General features: G+C 38.4%; 1 protein-coding gene across 1 annotated transcript; it reads right to left on the minus strand.

Annotated features, from left to right (window-relative positions):
- On the minus strand, positions 1-27,647 carry QRFPR (pyroglutamylated RFamide peptide receptor). Its single transcript, XM_060096299.1, is given in 6 exon segments — positions 1-338; positions 2,801-2,991; positions 5,095-5,330; positions 8,106-8,162; positions 16,503-16,597; positions 27,308-27,647. Coding segments are annotated over 6 exon segments (1,257 nt in total).

Raw genomic sequence — 27,647 nt, forward strand, 5'->3', positions numbered from 1 at the left:
TCATGATTTTGTTATTGAACTGGGCTCATTTGCCTGATGTGCAGCAAGACAAATACTGAGATGCTGAGGTTTGCAGCAGAGAAAAGGTTTATTCATGAGGCAGCCAAGCAAGGAGACAGGAGAACAAATCTCAAAATCGGCCTCCCCGAAGGCGAGGGTCTCGGGATATTCACTGGATAAAGCTGAGGCATGGGGAGTGTGGGGAAATGTGATTGGAAACAAGAAAAAGGTGAAGTAATTGTCCTGTGCAGGAACAACTAAGTTACATGCTTCTTCATGGGGCACATGTTCGGAAAATGTTAGGGTTAGCATGTCCTGAAGGTGGAGTTTTTGGCCCTCTGATGTCAAAAGGTCACCGAGGACACTTATGCATGCCCAGTTGGAGAGTTGGTGTTCTAACCAGTCTTAACTGGTTGGAGCTCAAACTAGACACAGCTGACTCCAAGTTCTGGGAAAACAGCTCAGGCAAACATCTTACTGTTTAGGTTAGGTGACGCTTGGAGGATATGCAAGTTTTTGTAAAAACAATTGAAATGAGCTTGATCGGGGAAGGGGGGTTACAGTTCATTATTTATTAAGCAAGTTAGGATCTAACTGATGACTACCCTCGGTTTCAATATGATGTTCATAATCTACAGCCAGTTTTTGTTTTCCAGAAATTTATTGAAAATTCTCATCCACTGTGTCTACCCTCTCTTTTTCTTTATTGTTGTGAGTTTATACACCTTGTTTTCTTTCATTGTCATTCTGATAAGATCTCGGGAGAAAAAAAATATGTTTAGATAGTCTGCTATCTTAAACAAGAAATCATTCCTTATTTTTTAAACCACTCAAGTTGGTGGAGTGCAGAGAAATACTGTCATACTGGAATGCCTACTTTCTACAGAGAAGAGATATAATTGTAGGTTTCTTGGATGCTCTTTTTCCTTGCCGTCTCCCTTTTTTAAAAAATAAATTTATTTATTTTATTTATTATTTTTGGCTGTGCTGGGTCTTCATTGCTGCATGTGGGCTTTCTCTAGTTGAGGCGAGCAGGGGCTACTCTTTGTTTCAGTGTGTGGGCTTCTCATTGCGGTGGCTTCTCTTGTTGCAGAGCATGGGCTCTAGGCACGTGGGCTTCAGTAGTTGTGGTGCACGGGCTTCAGTAGTTGTGGCACACAGGTTTAGTAGTTGTGGCTCACGGGCTCTAAAGCATAGGCTCAGTAGTTGTGGCGCACAGGCTTAGTTGCTCTGTGGTATGTGGGATCTTCCCGGACTAGGGCATGAACCTGTGTCCCCTGCATTGGCAGGCAGATTCTTAACCACTGCGCCACCAGGGAAGCCCCTGTCTCCCTTTTTTAAAATTGCCTTTGCCAATTTATTAAAAATTAACTTTAAAAATAGTTTCTTTGTATCTATTTTTCTAGGTTTTCCTGAGTTAACACAGTTTTGTAAGCATATCAGCAGCTAAGGAATCTAGCATAGTGACGAGAAACCAAAGGAGTCGGAACGGTAGCATTTACTCATATTGTCTTATAATTCTGATGATTCAAATAGGAGCATTTTAATGTTATTTTATCTCATTTCTTTCTGATTTCTTTCTTTTATAGAAACATCATAATCACAGTTCTGGAAAACAAAAATTTTAGTGAGCAAGAGGAAAAGGAACTTGAGATCTAAGCCAGTAAAGCTCTGTATGTTTTTAAAACTTATAGATTCAACTGATTTTTATGACTCTTTCCCCTATTCTCTCATTTGCCAGCCAACTCTTTTCAGCCTCATCTGGTTCAGAATAGAAAGAATCTTTCTGACCATGAAATGGAAAAAAGGTGTCTAGGTTTGACACACAGTAGGAGCTCCAAAAATATTTGTTGAATCAGTTCACTGGCAGTGAATAACATATTGCCAGTCTACACCTTTTAATAGGGGGGTCTGTTTTTGTTTCAACATTTCAAGGACTCTTGTACTCCCCATAAGACCTATAAATACTACATTTGAAAAGTAGCTGAACTTCTTTTTTACTTCTACTCATAGTAATAACTTCTCAACATTGTATTTATAGAGCCTGCTAGCCTTACAGATAATGAAATTAAATGGATCCAGGTTGAATTTTAGAGCAATAAAGCAGAAAAACATGTTAAGGCTACTTTGGTAAGCTGAGATTGTGAAAAGAACTCTTTATGGAGTGATAAAGAAAGGAGTTTTATTTTTACAGACTATGTGGGGAGTAGAGAGGGTCAGGTTGAGTATTAGGAGGAAATTCCTGAACGTGTAGTTTTCTCATTTTATTAGCACTACTTCACCAGCCACACATGGCAATAGATGTTCTTTGAAAATGTAGGTCATATGGATATAACAATTTTTTTGGCCATTCCTATATTGGTAGGCACTCAGGTTTTTTTTTCTATCTCTGAGTTGTTTCTATTGATAAACACCAATATACATCATTTTTAACATTTTATTAAATACATTAAAAGAAGGTCTTTTGATAATGCTTTTTTTTTTTTTTTTTTTTTTTTTGCGGTACGTGGGCCTCTCACTGTTCTGGCCTCTCCCGTTGCAGAGCACAGGCTCTGTACGTGCAGGCTCAGTGGCCATGGCTCACGGGCCCAGCTGCTCCGCGGCATGTGGGATCCTCCCGGACCGGGGCACGAACCCGTGTCCCCTGCATCGGCAGGCGGACTCTCAACCACTGTGCCACCAGGGAAGCCCTAAAATTATTAAAGCATTGATGATACTCATACATAATTACCTGCCACATAACGATCTAGTGATCTTGAAAACATGAAAGAAACCTATTAAAAGGTTGACATTTGATTACCCAAGTGAATGGCAACATATTTCAATGATTCATTTTCCATTCTAGCAGGAAATGAACCAGAACTTCCATCAAATGAGAATGACAAACACTCACTGTATTCAGTCATCATGTGAACAACGTGGAAAGGTACTCAGCACACAGCAAAGAGAGCCACCACTGTCACCATCATAACAACAGCTCACTTCTTCTTCCTGGACCCACAGAGATATATTGCATTAGTTAACTTCTCCTTGGCAGATGTGTCAAGCTGACAGCAAAGCTATTAAAATTAAAGTCGAGACCTCTCAATGATATTTTTCAAATGTTAATGAAGCTCATGACAGATTATGAACTGTTCTTCATCTTTTCCCATTTCTATTACCCACATGCCTATATTTCTCATAATGTGAACATTCTAAAGATATGTGCTCATTGTGGGTCTAGCACCGTGCTCAATGCTTGGCATGGATTATGTCCTCAATCTTCCCAAAAAGTCATTTGACAGGTGCAGAAAGTGAGGCACAGAGACGGTTAAGTAACTTGCAAAGTCAGACGGCTAGCAGAAGATTTAAACTATAAAGGCTAGTTTGGATTTAAACGTAAGCAGTCTAACTTCAGTGTCAAAGCTCTTATTCATTTTATGTTGAAGAACACTTATGCCTGTGATAGAAAAATATGGGAAGCCCTCAGGACAGAATTAAACAGTAATCGTCCATTTCATAACTAAGTAATATGATTAATCAGGGATTCAAAAGGAGTTTTCTCCATTAGTTCTGTAAAGGAGATTAATGTCTGCAAGAGATTTACACATTTTCAAGTTTACAAAGATTCATATTCATTATTTATTATCTCAGCATAGTAGTCCTTTCTTCTGAGGAAGTGAGAGAGCTAAATCAGCAGTATGTCCCAAGGTGCTGAACAGTCCAGCACCCTGCACGTCAAGAGGGAGGAGTTCTTTATATAAACACCAGAGGTCGCTGTACACTTGTAGAAATGATAAATTTCATCAAATCACTAGACTTCTAAGATTTTTTAAAAATTTATTTATTTTATTTATTTATTTTTGGTTGTGTTGGCTCTTTGTTGCTGCGCGTGGGCTTTCTCTAGTTGCCGTGAGCCAGGCTATTCTTCGTTGAGGTGCTCGGGTTTTTCATTGCAGTGGCTTCTCTTGTTGTGGAGCACAGGCTCTAGGCACATGGGCTTCAGTAGTTGTGGCTCGTGGGCTCTAGAGCGCAGGCTCAGTAGTTGTGGCGCATGGGCGTAGCTGCTCCGCAGCATGTGGGACCTTCCCGGACCAGGGCTCGAACCCGCGTCCCCTGCACTGGCAGGCGGATTCTTAACCACTGCGCCACCAGGGAAGCCCCTAAGATTTTGTTTTTAATAGCCATTCAGTGTAGATTATAAAATAAACCATACGGCCCATGAGTATCATAGCAGTAAATTGTGTTTTTAAATTTCTATTAATTAATATGATCAGAAAGTAAAGCTTTTAGGTAAAAATAAAATATATCAATAATAATATATATATATTTTTGCATTACGCGGGCCTCTCACTGTTGTGGCCTCTCCTGTTGCGGAGCACAGGCTCCGGACGCGCAGGCTCAGCGGCCATGGCTCACAGGCCTAGCCGCTCTGCGGCATGTGGGATCTTCCCGGACCGGGGCACGAACCCGTGTCCCCTGCATCGGCAGGTGGTCTCTCAACCACTTCGCCCCCAGGGAAGCCGAATAATAATAATTTTAAATAAATAACATACTCTCATTTCCAAAGGATTTTCATACACATCATCTCACATGTTTTAGCATCATCCTTGGGTGGGAGGAAGTAAGGATGGATATCATCATGCTTCCTGGTACACATGAGGAAAGCAGGGGCCTTGGGAGTAAGAAGACTTATCCACATCATGTGGCTGGTGAGGAGTGGCAGAGAGAGGACAGTGCCACAGCAATTCCTACTGCGTCATATTGACATGCAGAAGAAAATACAACGATTTAAAAAATTCCGAGTAACTATTTATAACAGTGACTTCCCCTTTGTTTTAGGAGCTGGTAATCACCCTTTCTTCCTGCCATACATAAAATCTCAAAAGTTTAAAGTCAGTCCATGTGCTAAACGTGAATTACAAATGACACTTTGACTAAATTACCCAGGAATTCTGAGATCTCTGGCAATGGTCTCTTTCAGCACAACTAATTAAAGATATATATATTTTTTAATACAGCAGGTTCTTATTAGTTATCTATTTTATACATATTTGTGTATATATGTCAAACTAAAAATATTTTAAACAGAGGTGAATATTCCATTAAACAGACCTGGCAATTTTTGACATTTCTTTTCCATGAATAGTTTGAAGCACTGAGCCATCCCCCACTCTTTTCTTTATCCAAAGTTCATAGCCGATCTTACTGTACAGGATAAGCATCACCATAAGAGGCAAGAGGAAGAGGATGACAAGGATGAAGGTAGTATAGATTTTCTGGTGCCCAGGGCTGGTCCACTCTTCCAAGCAGCAGATGTGTTCTTTCTCATATAAGAAGTTATACTTAATCTTTAAAATAAACATAATTCAGTTAGAAGAGCCAGAGGCAGCATCAAAAGAACACAAAGCAGGGCTTCCCTGGTGGCGCAGCGGTTGAGAGTCCGCCTGCCGATGCAGGGGACACAGGTTCGTGCCCCGGTCCGGGAAGATCCCACGTGCCGCAGAGCGCCTGGTCCCGTGAGCCATGGCCGCTGAGCCTGCGTGTCCGGAGCCTGTGCTCCGCAATGGGAGAGGCCACAACAGTGAGAGGCCCGTGTACCACAAAAAAAAAAAAAATGGTGGAAGACCTAAATAGATATTTCATAATAAAAGACACTTTCATGTCACTCCTGAGTCTTTTCTAGTTGGCCCAGCTATTCCTCATGACATGTTTTTCAGATGTTTCAACTCCCTGGACACCTTCCATTGAATTTTCTCCAGTTTGTGACTATGTGGCCCAGAAGGGAACCCACCATGCTTAGAATGTGGCCTTCCAAGGCAGAAATTGTAGGGCTGTACTGCTTTCCTGGGTCTGAACATCCCCTTCTGTGAGTGTAACTGAAATAAACAACAGCCTTTTGTGCTAGAATTTTCAAATGGTTGGTTTCAGTTTAACCTGAAATCAACCTGAAATGAATTGGGTCCATTTAACAGAAAATTTCTGTCAACTCAAGATTCCCTTCTCATAGTATGACTTAGGAAAAGAAATGACTTAGATATCACTCAAGATAATTCCATTCCAATCCTTCTTGGAAGCTCCAAATGGCTGCCTAAGAGCCCATCCCACACACTCCTAACCTCTGTTCCAGTTCCCCAAATTCCAAGCCTTTTCAAAGTTAACGCCCTTCCTTCCCAACAAGATAGTTTTGATGCTAAGTGAAGGAATTTACTTTCAGTATTAGTATAGTTCACTGCTTGAATACTGATCATACTGTGAATGAATTAACTTACCTCAAATCCTGTTTTGAATGTGACACTTGAATAAATGAATATATGAATAAATTATTAATCTGGATATTTCTCCTGCTCTTTTTTTTTGAAAATTTGACCAGAATTTCTTTGACTCTTTCAGCCAAATTGTTTATACAAACACAAAAGTTGGACAGGCCAAAGTTAAAGAAATACCAGAAGAAACTTCCCATGAAATGGATATGGGTCCATTATCAACAAATTTTAGGTATAACTACCCAAACAAAAATTATTACTGTAATGTTCATTGTAGTATTATCTCATTGTAATGCTATCCATCCTAAATCTATTCAACTTGTCCATCACAGTAGCATGGAAAATTTATCAGCTGATTCCCTGATATCAGGATACACTCTGATCTTGATTCACCTAATCTATTAGTTAGCCACTCTGAACTTCCAATTCATCATTTGTAAAAAGGGATTAATAATACCCACCTGTCATAGGACCAATAAAATGACATAAGCATCCAGTACAGGAATGTTCTTTAATAAATGGCAGCCTGATTAAAAGAATTGAGGTAAATTCGGTACATATGGAGCTGATAGATTCTTTGTGGCTAAACTGCCCATTAAAGAACATCTAGTTCCATAGCCTATTTCCCAGATAAATATACTGCATCTCAAAGGAGTTAAGTGATTTGCTCACGTCCACACAGCTGTTTAGTTACAAGACGAATACGTGAGCCCACGTTTTCCAACTCTACCTCTTCCCACTGCCTCACCCTCACTTATCTCCACACATCCATGCTACGTGGCAGTTTTCTTGTCTAATGCTCACAAATCATCTGTTTAATAATCACTTGAGGATTTTGCACCCAGAGGAGTTCCATAATCTGTTATCTTACTCTTTTCATGAATCTAGACAGCATTCGCCCAACTCATTACTTCTGACATTTCTCCAACCAACTTTCTAAGAAATTACTGACTGTTTTTTTGATCACATCTCCAAGTGTCTTCAGTGTTGTGGCATGTAATTTATCTATGCTGAAGATTTGAGTTCTTTAAAAAATGGGTAGACACTCTTTTGCTATCTATTCACTTATACTGGATCTTTATTTTCATTTTAACCGTCTTTGTTTTGCCCTTTTTAATTTAATTTGGAGGTCACTTTTCAAGGTCTAGAAGACTAAGCAAAATAGGCATTAAAGAGCTTTGACTTTTCTCTGCCCTTTGTTAAATTTCTATGAATGACCTTCCCTTTCTTTTTCAGCTTCTCGTTCTGCTGATGAACCTCTCTGATGACTCTACAGTCAGCTAGCTCTACACGTTAGACTCCCCAATGTGAACTGAATAGGTCTCAGTTATTTTGCAAGAATGTGTCCTTTGTGACATTTCTTCCCACAAATGGCAATTTTAAACTGGGATAATAATCTTAGAATTTCCTATGTAGGGCACTGTTTTCTTGGGATGTCCCTCCCTTTTTTCCTTATGGGATTATCTGATATTAATGTAGGAGATGTGTTTCTTAGAGCCTGCCTGGAATGGCTATTTCTCATATTTTTTTAAAAAAAAATCTGAATTATGATTATTTCTTTCTTTCTTTTGGCCAAGCCATGTGGCTGGTGGGATCTTAGTTCCCCTACCAGGGATCGACCCCAGGTCTCGGCAGTGAAAACACCGAGTCCTAACCACTGGACCACCAGGGAAGTCCCTATTTCTCATATTTTGATTGCCAGCATCCAACTTCATTTGCTACTAGAAGCGTAATTCCCTCTGGTGCATGAACTCTCCCCTATGTGGGCAGGTTAGGGAAGAGGCCCTATTAGGGAAGACAAGGCAAACACAGGATGGCTTCTCTCAAAGACTCTATCAGCTCCAAATGTGCCAAATTTACCTCAATTCTTTTAATCTGTTGACAGAGCGCAATGAAGACGGAAGGGGGAGATTTGAGCTAGTGCGGCCCCGTGCTCACCAGATCATGAGCGTGAACAGACCACTGCTTAGTTACGGCTGCTGACCTCTCTGCATCCTTGGTCCCTGCCTCTTGCAGGCCCTTTCCTCCAGCTTCACACTGATCCTGTGAACCTCCAGCATCTTTCCAGTATATCCCCTCCTCTTAAGCTACTTAGCTATCCACTGTTGCTTGTAAACCAAGTAAACTTACTTTACTTCTCTTTTATTACTTTTTCTCTGGAAGGTAGATTTCCTAACATGTAGAATACTCTGGTCAGTGTTCTTTCTGTGTGTATGTTAATGCTGAGATAACACAGTCCAAATCCTACTATTACAGTTTGCCTCCATTGCTGCTTCCATTTCTACTACGTCAGACCCTCGGGTAAGAAATTACAATAATTCTCCTTTGCCTACTGGGTTAGGAACAAATGCTTTCATTAAATATTTATTACCTTCTATTTCCCACCATAACTTATTTATATTACTTTATTTTCCAGAACATGAACTCTTTGCTCTGGACATGAATGGTGTCCACTCCCCTATCTACCAAGCCCATCCTCACCTCCCAGCATATGCAGAGCAGGTCTCAATGGTTCAGATAGAAACAAGATCTCATTATTTCTAAAAATGATGTTTGGAAATTGAAAACAATTTGGCCGGTATTTGTTTTCACTCTTGGGTAATAGTGCCTTTAAAAAGGATCCAAGTGAAGAGGACAGAGTGAAAAGAACAAGTATTCATACTTAGAAAAGATTGAAAAGCATTCTTTTATTAATTTAGAAAATGGTATAATGAGCTATGTTTGCATGAAGGTATCTAATGATGATAACTAGTCTGTGAATAATTTGTTCCAAGGTTGGTAATAAACAAAGTGAACAGACATTTGCAGTTTTAAAGGAAAGATTACTTTATACAACCATTATTGAAACAATGGTCTAACATATTATAAAACAATCTAGCATTTAATTTCCTGTACAAAAAAATTAAGCCATATTTAAACAATTGATACACCCTGTTCCAATATGGCCTGTAAGTTTCTAGTTTTTTCTAGCACGTTTCCTTTTTTAAAATTAATTAATTAATTTTATTTTTGGCTGCATGAGCTTTCTCTAGTTGCGGTGAGGGGGGGCTACTCTTCCTTGCGGTGTGCAGGCTTCTCATTGTGGTGAAGCCACAGAGCACAGGCTCTAGGCGCGCGGGCTTCAGTAATTGTGGCACACAGGCTCAGTAGCTGTGGCTCGCGGACTCTAGAGCACAGGCTCAGTCGTTGTGGTGCATGGGCTTAGTTGTTCCGCAGCATGTGGAATCTTCCTGGACCAGGGATAGAACCCATGTCCCCTGCAATGGCAGGCAGATTCTTAACCGCTGTTCCAGCGGGCAAGTCCCTCTAGCAAGTTTCTTAAGCAGCTAGCTGCTAATGAGCAAATTTACCAAATCCTGAATCCTACCTCATTTCCCTCAACCACATCCTACAGTAGGAGAGTGGGGAACAAACTAAATATAGTCAAAGTGAGAATTGTTATACAAACTGTGGCTGAGAACCACAAAGGAACAGAACCATGGAATTCCCCAGCAGGAAGGTCCTCCCAGAGATGAATCAGGCTGAGGGTTTCCATCAGCGTTCCATGGAGCCCTGTGTTCCTGCAGGGATGCTGTGGGAACTGCCAAGAAGGGAGAGGGGGCTCTAAGCTCCAGCCCTGCTTCAACTTTATAGTTTAATTTATAGTTTAATTTAATGGGGTTCCAGCATATAAATCATCCACAATTTTAAAGATGAAGTTATAAAATCCCAAAGTGGACTGGAATAATCTGCCAATGTAAACCATACAGACTGAAGAGGAGAACCATTGTTGCTAAATATTTTAAAACAGATGTGCGGCCCATCTCTCCTAGAATTTCAGCCCTCCTGATAATTACAATTGACCCTTGAACAACATGGGGGGTAGGGGCACTGACTGGGGCACAGTCGAAAATCAGTATAATTTCACAGTCTTCCTTCCATATCCAAGGATTCAAACAACCTTGGATCGTACAGTACTGTAGTATTTGCTATTGAAAAAATTTGCATATAAGCGGACCCTTGCAGTTCAAATCTGTGTTCATCAAGGGTCAACTGTATTCCTATTTAGCATAAGACCTTTACAAAGCAATCTAGTAATTATCCTATGACTTGTGAACTTTGCAATAATGCTGCATTTGAGTAGCAGAAAAGAGGGAAGAACTTAGCCCAGGGAAAGGAAACCCTGGCTCCAGGCAAAGGGGAAGGCTAGGAGGAGGAAAGCCAGAAGGAACCTTAACTCCTGCAGAGTGGAGGGACAGGGAGAAGATTCTTACAGTTTCCAAGTGCCAAGAAGAAGACTCAGTAGAGAGACTGCAAGAGGAAACTGACAGCAAAGAAGATGAGCCATTTTTCTCCAGAATTCTTGTTAGACTTAGGGAAGGAGATGGAAGCTGCCCAGCTGGCTCTGAGAGGAGGCATGTCCATCTGGGCTGCTATAACAACGTGCCATGGATGGGGTGACTTATAAACAACAGAGATTTATTTCTCACGGTTCTGGGAGTTGGAAGCCCGAGGTCAGAGTGCCAGCATCGTTTGGTGAGGACCCTCTTCCGGGTTGCAGACTTCTCACTGTATTCTCACTTGGCAGAAAGGGCGAGAGAGCTCTGTGGCATCTCCTTTACAAGAAGACAAATCCCATTCATGAGGGCTATACCCTCCTGACCTCTCATTTTTTCTTTCTCTTTATCAATTGAAAATTTTATGAGATAATTATAGATTCACATGCAGTTGTAAGAAATAATACAGAAAGATCCCTTGTATACTTTGCCCAGTTTCCCCCAATGGTAACATTTTGTAAAACTACAGTAAACTACTACAACCAAGATATTGACGTTAATACAATCCACTGATTTTATTCAGATTTTCCAACTTTACCTGTACCCATTTCAGTGTGCGTGTATTCTATAGATTTTATTAATAGGTTCAAGTATCTGCCATCACAGCCAAGATGCTGAACACTTCCACCACCACAAAAATCCCTCCTGTTGCCCTTTTATAACCACACCCATATGCCCCTCCCACCTCTGCCCCTCCCTGCCCCTAACCACTGGCAACCACTAGTCTGTTTTCCATTTCTAAAATTTTCTCATTTCAAAAATGGTATATAAATTGAGCAATATAGTAAATAACCTTTTGGGATAGGCTCTTTTCTTTTTTTAAACTTATTTATTTATTTATTTTTGGCTGCATTGGGTCTTCATTGCTGGGCGCGGGCTCTCTCGAGTTGTGGCGAGCAGGGGCTACTCTTCATGTGGTGTGCAGGCTTCTCATTACAGTGGCTTCCCTGGTGGTGCAGTGGTTAAGAATCTGCCTACCAATGCAGGGGACACGGGCTCCATCCCTGATCTGGGAAGATCCCACATGCCATGGAACAACTAAGCCCATGCACCACAACTACTGAGCCTGTGTGCCACAACTACTGAAGCCCGTGCGCCTAGAGCCTGGCTCTTTTCTTTTAGCACAGTTCCCTGGACATGCATCCAAGTTGTTGCATTTATCAGCACTTTGTTCCTTTGTATTGCTGACTAATACTCCACAGAATATATGTACCACAGTTTGGTTAATCATTCATCCACTGAAGACTATCTGGGGTATTCCAGTTTTTGACTCTTACCAAAAAAGCAGTTATGAATATTAACATATAGGTTTTGGTGTGAACACAACCTTTTATTTTTCTGGGATAAATACGCAAGAATGGAATTCCCTGGCTGCATGGTAATTGCGTATTTAGTTTTATAAGAAATTGCCAAATTATTTTCCAGAACGGCTGTGTCATTGGATATTCCTGCTGGCAATGTATAAGTGATCCAGTTTCTCCACATCCTTGCCAACATTGTGTTGTCACTATTTTCTCTTTTAGCCATTCTGATAGATGTGTATTGATATCATGGTTTCCCTGATTTCTAACAATGCTGAACATCTTTTCATGTGTTCGTTTGCCATCTGTATATCCTCCTTGATGAAATTTCTCTTCATGTGATTTGTTCATTTTCGAATTGGACTGTTTGTCTTTGCGCTGCTGAGTTTTGAGAGTTTATATATTCTATTGATAGATACTAGTTTTTTGTCAGATATATACTTTGTACATATTTTCTTCCTGTCCGTAGCTGGTCTTTTCATCTCTCCACATGGGCTTTAACAGAGCAAGTGTTTAATTTTGATGAGGTCCAAATTATCAATTTTTTCCCTTTATGCATTGAGCTTTTGGTGTCAGTTAAGAACTCTAAGAATACTGTGCTCAGCCCTGATAATTTTCTGTTTTTTCCCCAAAGTTTCATAGCTTTACATTTACTTTTAAGTCTACAATCCAGTTTGAATAAATTTTTGTATAAAGTGTGAGATTTAAGTTTTTGTTTTGTTTGCTTATTTTCACCTATAAATGTCAATTGCTCCAGCACTATTTGTGGAACAGGCAATCCTTCCTCCATTGAATCACACCTTTGTCAAAAATCCTTTGAGCATATTGTGCAGATCCATTTCTAAATTCTCTATTCTGCTTCATTCATCTGTGTTTATCTCTCTGCCAATACCACACTGTTTTGATTACTTTATCTACATAGAAGCTTTGATATCAGGCAGAGGAATTCCTCCCACTTCTTTGTCAAGATTATTTTAGCTATTTTAGGCCCTGTGCCTATTATAAAGTTTTGAATATGCTTGTCTATGTCTTCAAAAATCCTTGCTGGGATTTTGATAGGAATTACATTAAACCTATTGATCAATTTTGGGAGAACCAGCATCTTTAATATGTTGAGTCTTCCAATCCATTAACACAGCATCTCACCATTTCTTTATGTATTCTTTGATTTTCTTCATCTGCATTTTGTAATTTTCAGCGCATAGAACAGAAAACTATGTTTTGTTTACTGTATACCTAAGAATTTCACTTTCTTTGGAGTAATTATAAATAGTTTGGTATTTTTCATTTCATTTTCTGCACGTTACTTGTTAATATAAAAATATCACTGGGTTTTGTGTGTTGATCTTATATACTTTGACTTTGCTGAATTCACTTATTCTAGGAGGTTTTGTAGATTCTTGGGATTTTCTATGTAGAAAATAATGTCTTCTGCAAATAGAGGTAGTTTTATTTTTCCTTTCCAAACTTTATATCTTTTATTTCTTTTCTTTGCCTCCTTGCAGTGGCTTGAACTTCAAGCACTATGCTACAAAAGAGTGGTGAGAGCAGACATCCATGCTCTGTTCCCAATTTGAGAAAAAAAGCACTGTCTTTCACCATTAAATATGATGTTAGCTGTTGGTTTTTGTACATGCTCTTTATAAAGCTGAGAAAGTTCCTCTCTATTACTAACTTGCTGAGAACTTTTATCATGAATGGGTGTTGGAATTTGTCAAATGTTATTTGTGTGTCAATTGCTATGATATGAGTTTTCTTCTTTAGCTTGTTGCTCTGGTGGATTACATTGATTTTTGAATGTTGAGCCAGACTTACATACCTAGGATAAATCCCACTTGATCATGTGTATAATCCTTTTTATACATTGTTGGATTCCGTCTGCTAATATACTGAGAATTTTTATGTCTAAGTTTGCAGTTGAGAGACATTGGTTTGCAATTTTCTTTTTATTGTACTGTCTTTGTCTACTTTGTCAGAGTAAAAGAGGCCTCATGAAGTGGTTTAGGAAGTGTTCCCTTCTCTTCTATTTTCTGGAAGAGTTTGTGTAAAAGTAGTGTTAATTCTTCTTTAAATGTTTAGCAGCATTCTCCAGTGAAACCATCTGGCTGGGAGATGTTTTGGGGGGACAGCTTTTCAGTTACAAATTAAACTTGTCTCTTCCTTTTAAAAATATCTTTTTAATCAAAGAATTATGAGCAAATCGTTCAAAATCAGAAGGGCTACGATAAAAAAGAATGGGTCTCTGCCCACCCCCTCCCACATGCTGTCCTACTCCCCGACATCTACTTGTGTTAAATTCTTCTGCCAGGTACCTTCACATCGCTAAACAAGTTGCTTTATATTCTTGATTTACTAATTTTAGATGGTCTATATTGACTTTCTTCTAGGATAGATAGGCTTTTAGTTCACTTTTATTACCTCCCACCTCTGCTTCTCCCCACATCTTTTACTTTTCTTAGGGTTATAACAATTTCTTCAATTATTTCTTTGAAAAGCTTTTGAGAAGTGTGTTTCCTAAATTCTTGCATGTGGTTTCCTCTATCTTTGACTCATAAAGTAATACACTTAACACCCTTTTCCTTGGTCTATCAGCTTCCAACAGTTTATCTTGTCCCTCACTTTGTAAGATGGTGATACCTCACCTCCTCATGTCACCTCCTTCCTCCTTTTCTCCCTCTCTTCTTCCTTCCAACTTCTATCAGCTATACCTTTATATTTACTTTATTAAGACTGATAGCTTTGCATTCTGTTCCATTGCCATGTTAAGTCTTCTGTACTTGGCCTACATTTTAATTATAAAAGATTAAAACTATAAGCAGCATTTTCATTATTATGACTATTTAAACATTGTAACTACAAAACCAATATACATGTTCCAAATACATTTCTCTTTCTCTGAATTTATAGTCATGATCCTTGTGAATTTACTCATTGCTCTTAAGTGTGCCATATTTTAATGTGCTTTGTATCCGGGCCATGACCTTTTGTAGAGTATTTTCATTTATTGAATTTTTCCTGGAGTTTTAGTTTGCATTTCTTTTTTTCCAGCTTGAAGAAGAAACATGTACCTTCTTCAACACAGTATAGCAGTTTAGAGTATAAGCTCTGGAATTAGACTGCCTGGGTTTGGATCTTGGGTTAACCACTAGTTAATTGTGTGACCTAGAGAAAATTACCTTACTTCACTGTGTCTTGGGTTTTCTTATCTATAAAATGTAGATGATGAAACAATACTTGTCTCATAGGACTCTTGGAGGATTAAATGAAATCATAAATGCAATGTGTTTAGGACAGAGCCTGGCACTATGTGAAAGTGCATTCATGAGTGTTAGCTACATTTATTGCTGCCATAATCATCATCACCATCATTATTTTTACTATTACATCGCAACTTTTCACATAACATATACACAACTTGGAATCAATTCTAGTATTTGTTCTTTTAAGACTTTCTTCTAGAAGACTACTGACTTCTAAGTTTGATGGCTGTATTTATTTATTTATTTAAAGATTGTTCTATAGCCATGTTCTTGAAATTCATTTAGAATGGATTTCTTCTCCACTGTTCCTTTTATTTCATGGCTTCTTATTTCTTGCATTTCACCCTTGTTTTGCATGAATCTTTTTCAAGTAAGTACTTCAAATTAATGAGCTTAAAGTAAGCTACTTAAGTTCTTGCTTATCTGAAAGTGGCTATAATTTGACTTTAAATTCAACATTATCTTCCTTTGGAATCTTGAAGATCTTGCCTTATTGACCTCTAGCATCCACTTTTGGTGCTAACACATCTATACCGTCCGACTGATTTTTGCTCTCTTATGAGTATCCTGGTTCACTATTTGGAAGCTTTTATTGATCTCTTTGTAATTGTACTTCTGAAATGTAATGGGGATATGAGTTGAAGCCTAGGCCATTTTTTATTATTTTGCTCTTTGTGTGCCTTTTGAATTTGGAGACCTCTGACTCTCTTATTATCTCTGTGTTTTGTGCATTTTTTTGGTGGAACTCTTATTAATCAGATTTTGGAATTCCTGGCTGTACCCCTCATGTTTACATTTTTTGTTTATACATATTTTTTGCTTTATAAATTCTCTTTGTCTTTTTTGGTCCACATTACAGAGATCTTCTTCTCTTTATCTTCTAGCTCTTATAATTTATATATAAATTCAGCAATCATATTTTCACTTTTAAGAACTTTTTCTTATTCTCAAAATGTTTCTTTTCAGAGATGCTTAATCTTGATTTATGAAGACAATATCTTCTTAAATCAAGACATCTCCCACTTACCATTAGTAACTCATTCATGAAAATTAGACATTCTGCATGAAAATGTGCACTAGGAGCCTATTCCCCGTCATTTAAAATGCCAAATCAAACTCGCAACAGAATTCCTGAAGTGTAACTAAAATAGAGTTAAGTCATCATTTAGTATGTAAAATGCTTAAAATATTGCTCCCAATTTCCAGAACAATTAGAATCGTTTTTATCAAATGGTTTGTGTGCATGTTGCTCTGTAGGCAGCATTTTCATGGTGCATCATGAATATTTTTTTCCAACAAGGCATAGCAACCAGCACACAGAAATTAATAAATATGTTAGAAAAATTCAAATATAATTTGCAACAAAAACAGGACAATTACCTTGGATGACCTGATACCCATGAAGAAAGGAACAGACTGGAAACTTGAAGAAAGTTGAAAAGCGAGGAGGGCTGAAATGTAATCATTGTCATTGGCTGTGGAAAGTGATATCATGAGTAAGTTGGGTTGCAAAGGTGCAATTTCAGGCAAACTATAAAACTCAGAAGCTGTCAGGTTTTTTTTTTTTATATATCACTTTTGTGCTCAGGTAGGGACTCCTGAATGAATCTTCAAGGGATGTAGTTGACTCTTTAGGATGAAACACTACAGAATATAGCTTTACTTACTCTCCTCTAGTATGTTTATAGAAGTATTTGCATGGTGATATAAGAGATATCTGGTAGTAATATCTCCACCAAGTTCAAAGATAATGATTATCATTGTATCAGCAGAGCCCACAAATAATTTTCAGCAAGCAATGTCTAGTGGTTTAATTGGATACCTTCTGGTTATCACTGTGATTAAATTTTTCAGACTGATATCCTGAACAAATTTAGTACTTGCTAATTTCTCATCATACATTTAAATAATTCTTCAACATCTTTTTCATTGACCTCTTTGCAAAGCTAGTCTTCCTTTCAAGAGTAACAATTGCAAAGAATGGTTCAGTCGCAAAGAATGTGTAAAATGATGTGATGCTTCTCTTAGTGTCAGCAACATTCAGTACACACATCCCATTGTGAACGCTAGGCATGCTTTTCAAAATATCTATTTGTGATTTTGATGTTCTACCAAATGTATTTGGAATATAGCTGGATAATTTTTATTTATAGATAAATCATTTTGTTTAAAATGTTTTATTAAGTTTTGGTACATAAATTTTTCTTATGTAAAATCATCTTTAAAAGTGTTGTATTGAATGATACATTTATTGTAGAAGTTTGAGACTTAAAAACCAATAAGAATTCCACTATGAAAATATCAAATGAGGAGACATTCTTCAGAATATGTCTGTAGATATGAAAATACCACTTAGAATTTTTTCTAAAGAAATCTATAAATCACCCGTTTATTCTACTTTCATTTATCTGTTTGTTTGTATTATTTCCTTTTATTCTGCAAACTTTCTTCAACTGGCTAACAATCCTTGATTGCCTTTACATATTTAAGAATAGGGCAACATGAAAGACTTCTGGCTTTTCTGTGTACATGGGCTGGAGCTGTCCTCAGAAAGATTTTGATTTAGGATGAGTGGGCCTCCACAAGGGACCATACAAATTGCAAAACCCTGAGGTTTTTCTCTGTGGAGCCAAGCTGATACTAACTCTGTAGTTCTGCTCAGAGTGCTTCCTTCAACTACTTTACAAGAAGAACCTTCTGGGTGCATATTTGTGTCAGAAAACAAGTTCACCAAAGTAAAATTATGTCTCTTCTGGTATTTCTCTTCTTATTTTCATTACTCTAATAGCTACAAATACCATTTTAGAAAAGTAACAATTGTTTTTTCACTTTCCACTAATGGCAATAATTAGACTTTCAAATAATAGAGTAAAATAAGCCCAGATTAAACATCAGGGTAATAAAGCAGAAACAAAGTGGTTTCATTGTGCTAAAAATCTTAAAATAACTCACTGTCAAATAATATTTTTCTTTCTTTTCTTTTTTTTGTATACAAGGAAAGAAATGGAGAAGGTCAGGTTAGCCATTAGGAAAAAATTCTTGAATGTGAAGGTTATCAGGCAACAAAATGCATTATAAAGTGTTCTTCCCCAGAAATGCTTAATAAAAAATTTTAAATATTCATGGAATTTATGTAGTCAGTTGCTCACCAAACATAAAATATCCTCAAATTAGTGTAAACTAATGCCAAAAATAGCGGGATGGCTAAGTAAAGTATATGTCAATATAATGTAAATTATTAAATCATCTCTCAATGGACGTTTTAAAATGAAAACTAACTGAAACAAGCAGTAAACAAGTGATATATACATGTACACACACATACACTCAAACACTAAAGGGTTTCTATTTTGCTAAAAATATATTCAGGAGAAAATTAACTACTAAATGTTACTAATTTTAGTAACACACTAAAATTCTCATCATAATTACGTCTAGATTTGGAATAAATAATTTTTATTTTCTTTGTATTTGTTTGTTCCATATATTAATTAAATGTTTCGGACTGCAAATAAAAGAAAATTCAGCTCAACTGGCTGAAACAATAAGGGAAATGTACTATTCATATAAAAGTGATTCCAGAGGTAGAGCAATAATGGGGCAGTAAATTCTACAGCTGAATGGTTTCACCATGGATTGGCATTCTCTCCTTTGGATTACTTCATCCTCAGCATGCTTTTGTTCTTAGGATTGGAAAGGAAAATATACACTTTTCTCAGTCCCTTTATGAAAGTGAGGAAAACCTCAGACTCTATGGCCAAAATGGGCTGCATGCCCATTTTAAAACTCATTGACAGGAGAATGAAATTTAAAATATTGACCTACATTAATGAAATCCAACTCCTAGAGCTAAGAAGGATCCTTAACTCCCCTGAAGAACATGTCCACCCAATACGTTAACGTACCAGGTTTCTGTTTGGAAGGAATAACAACCAACAAGACCTAATTAAATAGAGTCATTCTATGTGTAAAAGGTGATTGTATTAGTTCTCTACTGCTGCTGTAGCAAATTACTACAATCTTAGTGGTTCAAAAGGACACACATTTATATCATATAGTTCTGGAAGTCAGGTGTTTAAAATGGGTCTCAGAGCTGCATTCCTTCTGAAGGCTCTAGAGAAGAATCTGTTTCCTGGCCTTTTCCAGTTTCCAGAGACTGCCTGCCTTCCTTGGCTCAAGGCCCTGAGTCACTCTGACTTCTGGCACGATTGCCACATCTCCATCTCTGCTTCTGACACTCCTGACTCCCTTTGTAAGTACGCTTGCGATTAATAGGGTCCAGCCAGATAATACAGGATGATCTCCCCATCTCCAGATCCTTAATTTAGTCACATCAGCAAAATCTCTTTTGCCATGTAAAGCAACATAGTCAGAGGTTGTAAGGATTAGGTTATGGACATCTTTGAAGGACCACTGTTCTGTCTTATCACATAGAATTAACATGACAATATTGCACAGTGACTTATCATTAAAATGTCAGTTATCTCCAAAACAGCATATAAATTGAATACAATACCAATCAAAATTCCAGGGGGACAAACTTATTTTTAAATGCTTATGGAAAACTAAAGGTCCATACATAACTAAATCAACTCTGAAAGAGAAGGTCAAAGAAATGGGGGACTTTCCCAAGCAATATTTAGATATGCTAAAAAGCCTTTGCAATAAACACTATAGCACTGGTGTGGACTTAGACAACTAAACAATGTTTCAAAATAGACAGAAAGGAAGATGGAAAATGGATTTATAATTAACATGGCACCACAAATCAATGGAGAAATTATAAGTTGTTTATAAGAAGTGTAAAAAAGACTAGCTCTCTACATGGAGAAAAATAAACCAATATGCCTATCTTGTATCACATACAAAGGTGGACTCTAAATACATAAATTATCTGTTAAAAATAAAAGCATTAAAAAAATAAATAAAAATAAAAGCATTAGATAAACATAGCAACATGGACAGATGTTGGAAACAGCACTGAGCAAAGTAACAATGCATATTTATGCAACATATGTAAGGAGAATACAAACAAATTTAAAGGTACATATCAAACATATTATTGTAGCCACCTTTTCAGGGGGAGATGAATTATAGCAGGGAATGGGGATTTAAGGGAAAAATGAATATAAACATAATAAAACAAGAGAAGGTTATCGTCCAGAATGATAATAATATCATATTATTAACTCAACGCTATGAACCTGAGATCCCAAAAGAGAGCACAAAGGCAAGAATGAGAGAGTTGTAGGATGGAAGGTGAAAGAGAGAGAAGTCTACAAACGTTTTTTGCAAGATGGAGAACGTGAAATGGGAACTTATCTTTGCTTGTTTCAAGCCATAACTAAAACTTTAGACCAGACATATCTGAAGATGGAAGCAGTAACCATCAGTTTCAATTCTCAGCAGTTACTCCTAGGTGGATATTCAGACACCTTTCCCAACAACAGAGATGTGTACACTGGGAATTCCAAGACCTACCCCAGATTCCAAGCCCTAGAAAGCACTGGTTCTCAAACCTGGCTACATGTTGTAATAAGCTGAGGATCTTTAAAAGAAATTGATACCTAGATCTCACTCTGAGAGATTCTGAATTGTGGGGAGTGAGTGGGGCCTTAGGGTTTTAAAAAGTACCCAGGTAATTTTAATATGCAGCAAAGTTTGAGAACCACTGGGTGAGAGAATGGATTTGAGAGTGAGCCTTCTCTTCAGGGTCTACTTTCTAACATTGCTTCCAACTGTGGGGGGTTGGGGAGGGCTTGGGAGGATATCTTAGTCTATCACACTAATTCTTCATTCTATATTCTGTCTTCTCATTCATTCATTTGTTCCTTCACTCACCTATGGATCATATACTACTGAAGGCTCTGACTACAGACCAAGACAAAACATAAACACTCCCAGCTGTTCTTCATGGAAGGAGAGCAGGCATTAAACAATATCCCACAAATAAATATATAATTACAAAGCAGTATTCCAAGAAATTCTGTTTGAATACAGACAAGGATAAAGTTTAAAAAAACAAAAGTAAAATGCTAGATTAAAGTTGATTGAGAAAATGACAATATACATTAAAGCAATGGTGGTGAGTAATACCTAGAATGTTGATGATTGATTATCATGTACATTACAAGGGATACAAGTAGTGGTGTGCCAATAAATGTTAACAACCAGCTCCCCAGGTTAAAAAAAAAGTTTCTGATCATTAATTATTTGCTAATTTCCCTGGTATAAATATGGTCACCATGGCCAATCCCAAACTACCAAAAGGATATCAATAAGTGTGGAGCCTGGAATAGATATATACACAGTTGGTTATCATGAGTTGGTACAAATTAGCTCTAGCATACCATTGGATAGCTAATTATGTTCAAAGAAATGTTAACTAAAAAGAATGCCACTTTTATATGTTTTATGACTTCTTTTTTTTTTTGGTTTTGTTTTCTTCTTCTCTGTTCTTTCTCTCTGTGTATCTAAAACACTATTCCTGAACAGACTAGTTGTAAAAGAAAGTTTGTGTTTTAGATATGACTTCTTATGATAGTTAATTTTTTTCTTCTTTTTTCCAGTTTTATTGAGATATAACTGACATATAACCTTGTATTAGTTTAAGGTGTAAAATATGACTTGATACAAGTATATATTACAAAAGGATTACCACAATAAATGTAGTTAACATCCCATCACTCCACATGGACCTACTGTATAGCACAGGGAACTCTTCTCAATACTCTGTGATAGCTAATTTTATGTGTCAACTTGTATTGATAATGGGGTGCCCAGATGTCTGGTTAAACATTACTTCTGTTTTTTTCTGTAAGGGTGTTTCCAGAGGAGATTAGTATTTGAATTGGTGAACTGGGTAAAGCAGGTGGTCCTTCCCAGTGTGGGTGGGCATCACCTAATCTGTTGAGAGCCCAAATAGAACAAAAGGGTGGAGGAAGGTGGGAATTTTCTCTCTGCCTGACTGCTTTGAGCTGAGACACTGATCTTCTCCAGCCCTTGAGGCCCCTATTTTTCAGGCCTTCAGACTCAGACTGGAATCTACAACGTTGGTTCTTTGACTCTCAGGCTTTCGAACTACCACTGCCACCTGCTATCCGGGGTCTCCAGTTTGCAGACAACAGATTGTGGGACTTCTCAGCCTCCATAATTGTGTGAGCCAATTCTTCACAGCACATCCTACATATACACACATACTATTGGTTCTCTTTCCCGGGAGAACTCTGACTAATAAATATGCTTATCTTTCATCTCTTCCCCTGCGCTGCTCTCATTGACTTCTGTGGTTCTGCAACATCATGAAAGTCTATCTCTGCTCTCCTCTGCTGTCTCTTTTCTTTTTTTTTTTTTTTTTTTTTTTTTTGCGGTATGCGGGCCTCTCACTGTTGTGGCCTCCCCCGTTGCGGAGCACAGGCTCCGGACGCGCAGGCTCCGGACGCGCAGGCTCAGCGGCCATGGCTCACGGGCCCAGCCGCTCCGCGGCATATGGGATCCTCCCAGACCGGGGCACGAACCCGTATCCCCTGCATCGGCAGGCGGACTCTCAACCACTTGCGCCACCAGGGAGGCCCTGCTGTCTCTTTTCTTTTGTCCCTGTTTATGCCTTATACCTGCCAGAAGTGTCCTTTGTCCTGACTGAGCCACAATGATGATAACGTTCAAAGTTAAAAGACTAACTTCCAATCTAGAACACTTTTTACCATTTACCGTGTTCTAATCAGCATTAACTCCATAAACTTATAAAATCTTCTTGGCAGCAACACCAAAAAATATGTATTGTTATGACTTCCATCTGTAGAAAGAGATGAGAAATAAAGCAACTTACCCAAGGTTGTTCCTATATCCCATAAAATGATGGCTCCAGAGTCTATGCTCTCAGCCACTGTGAAAAACAGTCCCCAAACCACAGGTTTTCCATAATTAGTGTGGAGAAGAGGCCTTACAAAATAAGTAAGTATTTAGGGTATTCAATGGTTTGGAAGCATCAATCCTATTTCTTTTAAATTACGTTTCTACTTGCCAAATTAGTATAACTCTATTCTCTACCTGTCTCTATATTAAGACTTGGCAGACAGCTGATTATCACTGTTTTCCTTCTTTTCTACATCTCATCTCTTTATCTTTCACATTTCCCTGCTTCCTTCCCACCCTGTTTTTCTGAACACCACTTTGCAAATCTTGTCGGGATAACATTTTTCTAAAATTTATTTGAGTAGTGGGTCTCCTACAATTTTGTAATCTCTACACTTAACACAGTTCGAGGATTAAAATATATTATTCTGAGAGACTACACCACATATTTTTCAAGAACAGCTCTGATTTTACTGCAGTAATAAAAATAGAGGGCTAGGTGGCCTTAGGCAAAAAACATGTGTATAGCCGTTCTTCCACTCACCACGAGTTGCATCTTTTGGTATAATCTCGTCTAAACAGTCTGCTTTTGTCACAGTCTCATCCACACCCACACATTCCAAGATGAATAAAAACTTCTGCTTTATTAGCAACCAACCACAGGTAAATCATTTTTTTAATTATCTGTGTTCCTTAAAATTGCATCATCAATTCTACCACTTTAGTAATCGAATTCAGAGGGTTGGCTGTAACAAAGTACTGCCACAGGGTAGCAATGGAACATAACCATGGCTGCTGAGTTCTGATGGGTTTAATTTGCTTATGGTCAACCATACTTGCTCTAACTTGACTCCCTTTATACTAGTGGTTTTAACCATGACCCACAATAGGAAATACCTTTACATTACACACACACACACACACACACACACGTAATTTAAAGATATTTCTTATTGCATGTGTGGATACATATATGTATATACATATATATACACACACAACCAAACTTTTACTATGTAAATGCTCTTTGAAGTTCTCTATTGTAATATATATCATTTTTTAAAAAAATTGCTAATCCTGACTCACCCAATGACTTATGACTAATTAATAGGTTGCAACTCCTAGTTTGAAATTCGCTGCTTCAGATTAGTGATGCATCTGCTTCAGAATAAAATTCAAACTCCTTAACATAGCACTAGAAGGCTCTTCATGATTTCTCTTCTTTTCTCTCCAGCTTCATCTCTCACCACTTCCCCTTGGAATGCTAAACTCCAGGCATACAGAACTACTCACATTCTCCAGGAAAACTGCTGTCTTTCCTCAAAATCTTTACACGACATATATTGTGTACTATTCACCCTTGTATTTGAGTTCAGCATAACGACTAGCATATATTAGGCATTCATAAATAGTTGAATCAGTAAATGAATGAATAAATGAACAAATGAAAAAAATTATATCAAAGTCTATGCAAAGAATGTACTTTGTCAATAACATCCCATAGATTTCACTCTGAAAATGCAGGTATAGGCTACAGAAAGGAGAAAAAGCACCCAATAACCTAGAGATTTATTAAGGAAAATTGTAGTTTCAGTAAACAGCTTCCTAATAGCTTATTTACTTTGAGGAAATTTTTGCCCATTTAATTTGGTTCAGCTGGATTTTGGTCATCAACAAATCAGGCAGACAAATAAAGTTGACTGTGTATTAAATTCCACACCCTCCTTGGTATAGTTATGACTTGGAAAAATAAGCTCTAATGGCAAAAGTCCTAGTTATTGTAGTAACGGCCTCTATGGTATAACAGACAATCAGAGAGAAATATTTAGCCTGTCTATTTGCTAACGAAAAGTGTTCAGTGGTGGCCTATTACCATTGGTCAAAATAACCTGTCCCTAAAGTGGAACACAGCAATGGTGTATTAGAGACCAATGGATCTCAAACTTCCTTGTGAATTTGGACCACATGGGGAATTTTGTTAAAATGCAGATTCTGATTCAATAGGTCTGGAATGGGGACTGAGACTGCATTTCTAACAAGGTTCCAGGTGATGCTCATGCTGCAGGCCCATGGCCTAGACTCTAAATAGAAAGAAAAGTACACAATTTATTGAAGACATTCTCTTTTACTCCTAGGAAGCATTATTTCCTAACTCAAATATTTTTGTTACCAAGGTAACTGAGCCACAAGCAGGTCCTATGACCACTTGACCTAATAACTTGTGCTGGAGGAACTGTTTTAGACAAGCAGCAGCCTCTCCTTCCTCTACAGAATTTCAAATTAAAAGGAACAAGTACTATTTGTCCTAGAATAAGATATCTTCTAGTTACCAGTGAAGCAGCCCTTTTTTATTTACCTCTTTACATCAGGAACTTCAGTTGTCGACAACATTCTACATTGCCACTACCTAGAACTGAAACATGTTGAAAAGATGTATAAAAGCCATGCCAAAACCAAATAGCTCAGTATATTATTTTGGCTCTTATGTCTCTCACTTAACAATTGTTTTTCTGTTAGATTTCCTTCAGGTTTTCAGTGGAAGATAATCAAATCCCATTCTCATATAGTCAGCTTCCCATCTGTCAGTAACATCTGTAAGTCAAGAGTTTCTGACAGGGCCTCCCTGGTGGCGCAGTGGTTAAGAGTCCGCCTGCCGATGCAGGGGATACGGGTTCGTGCCCCGGTCTGGGAGGATCCCATATGCCGCGGAGCGGCTGGGCCCGTGAGCCATGGCCGCTGGGCCTGCGCGCCCGGAGCCTGTGCTCCGCAACGGGAGAGGCCACAACAGTGAGAGGCCCGCATACCGCAAAAAGAAAAAAAAAAAAAAAAAAAAGAGTTTCTGACAATAATAGAAAAATGTGGGTGCTTTTCTCCCCCAGTTCTTCCTTTTTGAAACAAATTTTTTTGTTGCTATATACCTTTTTCCAAGAAGAGAAAAAAACGGGGACACGTATAGAGTTGCTTTAATTAAAGGGAAAGCTCCTGTGCCTTTTTCTCAAAAAATAAGCCATATGTACCAGTCAAAAGTTTTTCCATTAGTTCTGTGGTGTTAGTTGCACAGGGCAACTTTAAAATGCCCAAGTATAATGATTTCATCAGAGTGCCTAAAAAAGTCAATAATCCATAAATCAATTTATGACTGCATTATGTGTCACTTTCAAGCTAATACTATGTACTCTAATGTTTAGTGTATTGGGGGAAATATATATATCGTAGATGGGATGGGAATCAAAGATTTTAGCAACCTGATCCACTAACAATAAACCTGGTGCAAATTAATGAAAAAAAAAAAAAAAAACAACGCCAGAGACTTAAATTGAGGATCTCAAGTTGGTAATTGTAGGATGAAAGAAACACCCGCCATGAGAATAAAAGGAATTAGCTAAGGAAGGGGTGGAAACAGCAGAGTTTGAAACACAATGATTCATTTCTCTCACATTCTCCCTATATTTCCAATCACTTTCTAAGAATTTTGAGATGGTCACAAGAGTACATCCACCCATGAAAACACAGGTACAATCAATGTTTCCTCGTCCCCAAGGCACTCCATAAGCACTGGTGAGAATACAACCCACTACTATTTATGGGTTACAAAACACGCTCTCTAGTCATGTCTCTTTGGAAAGACTGCATCATTTGGAGAAGTGCAGTGTCTTATTTTTTCCCACACACTGCTCCCAACAATGGCTCCAAATGGTTCTCTGCCATTTCTGCTCCCATTCTAAGGAAGAGAAATTAATCCCTCTTCCTTTATCAGTCAAGAGGACATATATTTTCTGTGTTCCTTCTCCAAGTGTGACTCTGTTCATGTATTTTTTTTAAAAAAGGACTAGATTTTTTTTTCTGCAAATGCATTATATTTGTTTTAAAGTTTTAAGTCCATATATATACTTGCAGTACAGATATCTGCCTGGAAGCCCCACGGGCAACTGGGGAGTGAGTCTGGAGGTTAGAGGAATGAGGGGATGTTGGGGTTTTTATTATTTGAAATATTTTATCTTACTTTTATTTTAAAAATAGGAAAAAATCTTGGTAATTGTGGAAAAGGGAGCTGAACTAACTGGTGCCGCTTCCCACCCCACTGCGGTGAGACTCTCCTAAGCATTTCCCTAACTTGTCTCTAAGCGACACGGAGAAAAATGCTGGAACGGAATCAAAAGGAGCAAAAACTTATCTCCAAGTGAGGGCAGGTGAGGAAGTTCTAAGAAAGGGCACTGGATTCATTTGGTAGAGAGAAAAATGGAAGAAAGTCAGAAGAGTAGAGTGTGTGTTGGGGAGGGGGTCCCCTGGAAGGCTGGGGATCAGGGGAGAAGGAGAGCGCGCGGACTCACCCCCCAGCCAGTTGTTGAAGATGTTCTCGAGCATAGTGACCGGGATGCAGAAGGCGGCGATGGGCAGGTCACTGAGCGCCAAGGAACAGGTGAAGATGTTGGTGACGGTGCGCATGGCCTCGCTGAGGGTCACCACGTAGACCACCAGCGCGTTGCCAAAGAGCGCCAGGGCGAAGATGAGCACGCCGGTGAGCACGAAGGCCAGCTTGGCGCGCCCAGGCAGCTGCGGGGTGTAGAACAGCGGCCGCAGCCTGTACAGCGCGATGAACTGCTCCCTTGTCGGGTTGTGGTTCCGCAGCAGCCGGGAGAACCGCTCCGGGGTGATGTTGAGCGACTGCAT

Source organism: Mesoplodon densirostris, chromosome 1 (genome assembly GCF_025265405.1).
Source record: "Mesoplodon densirostris isolate mMesDen1 chromosome 1, mMesDen1 primary haplotype, whole genome shotgun sequence".
NCBI lineage: Eukaryota > Metazoa > Chordata > Mammalia > Artiodactyla > Ziphiidae > Mesoplodon > Mesoplodon densirostris.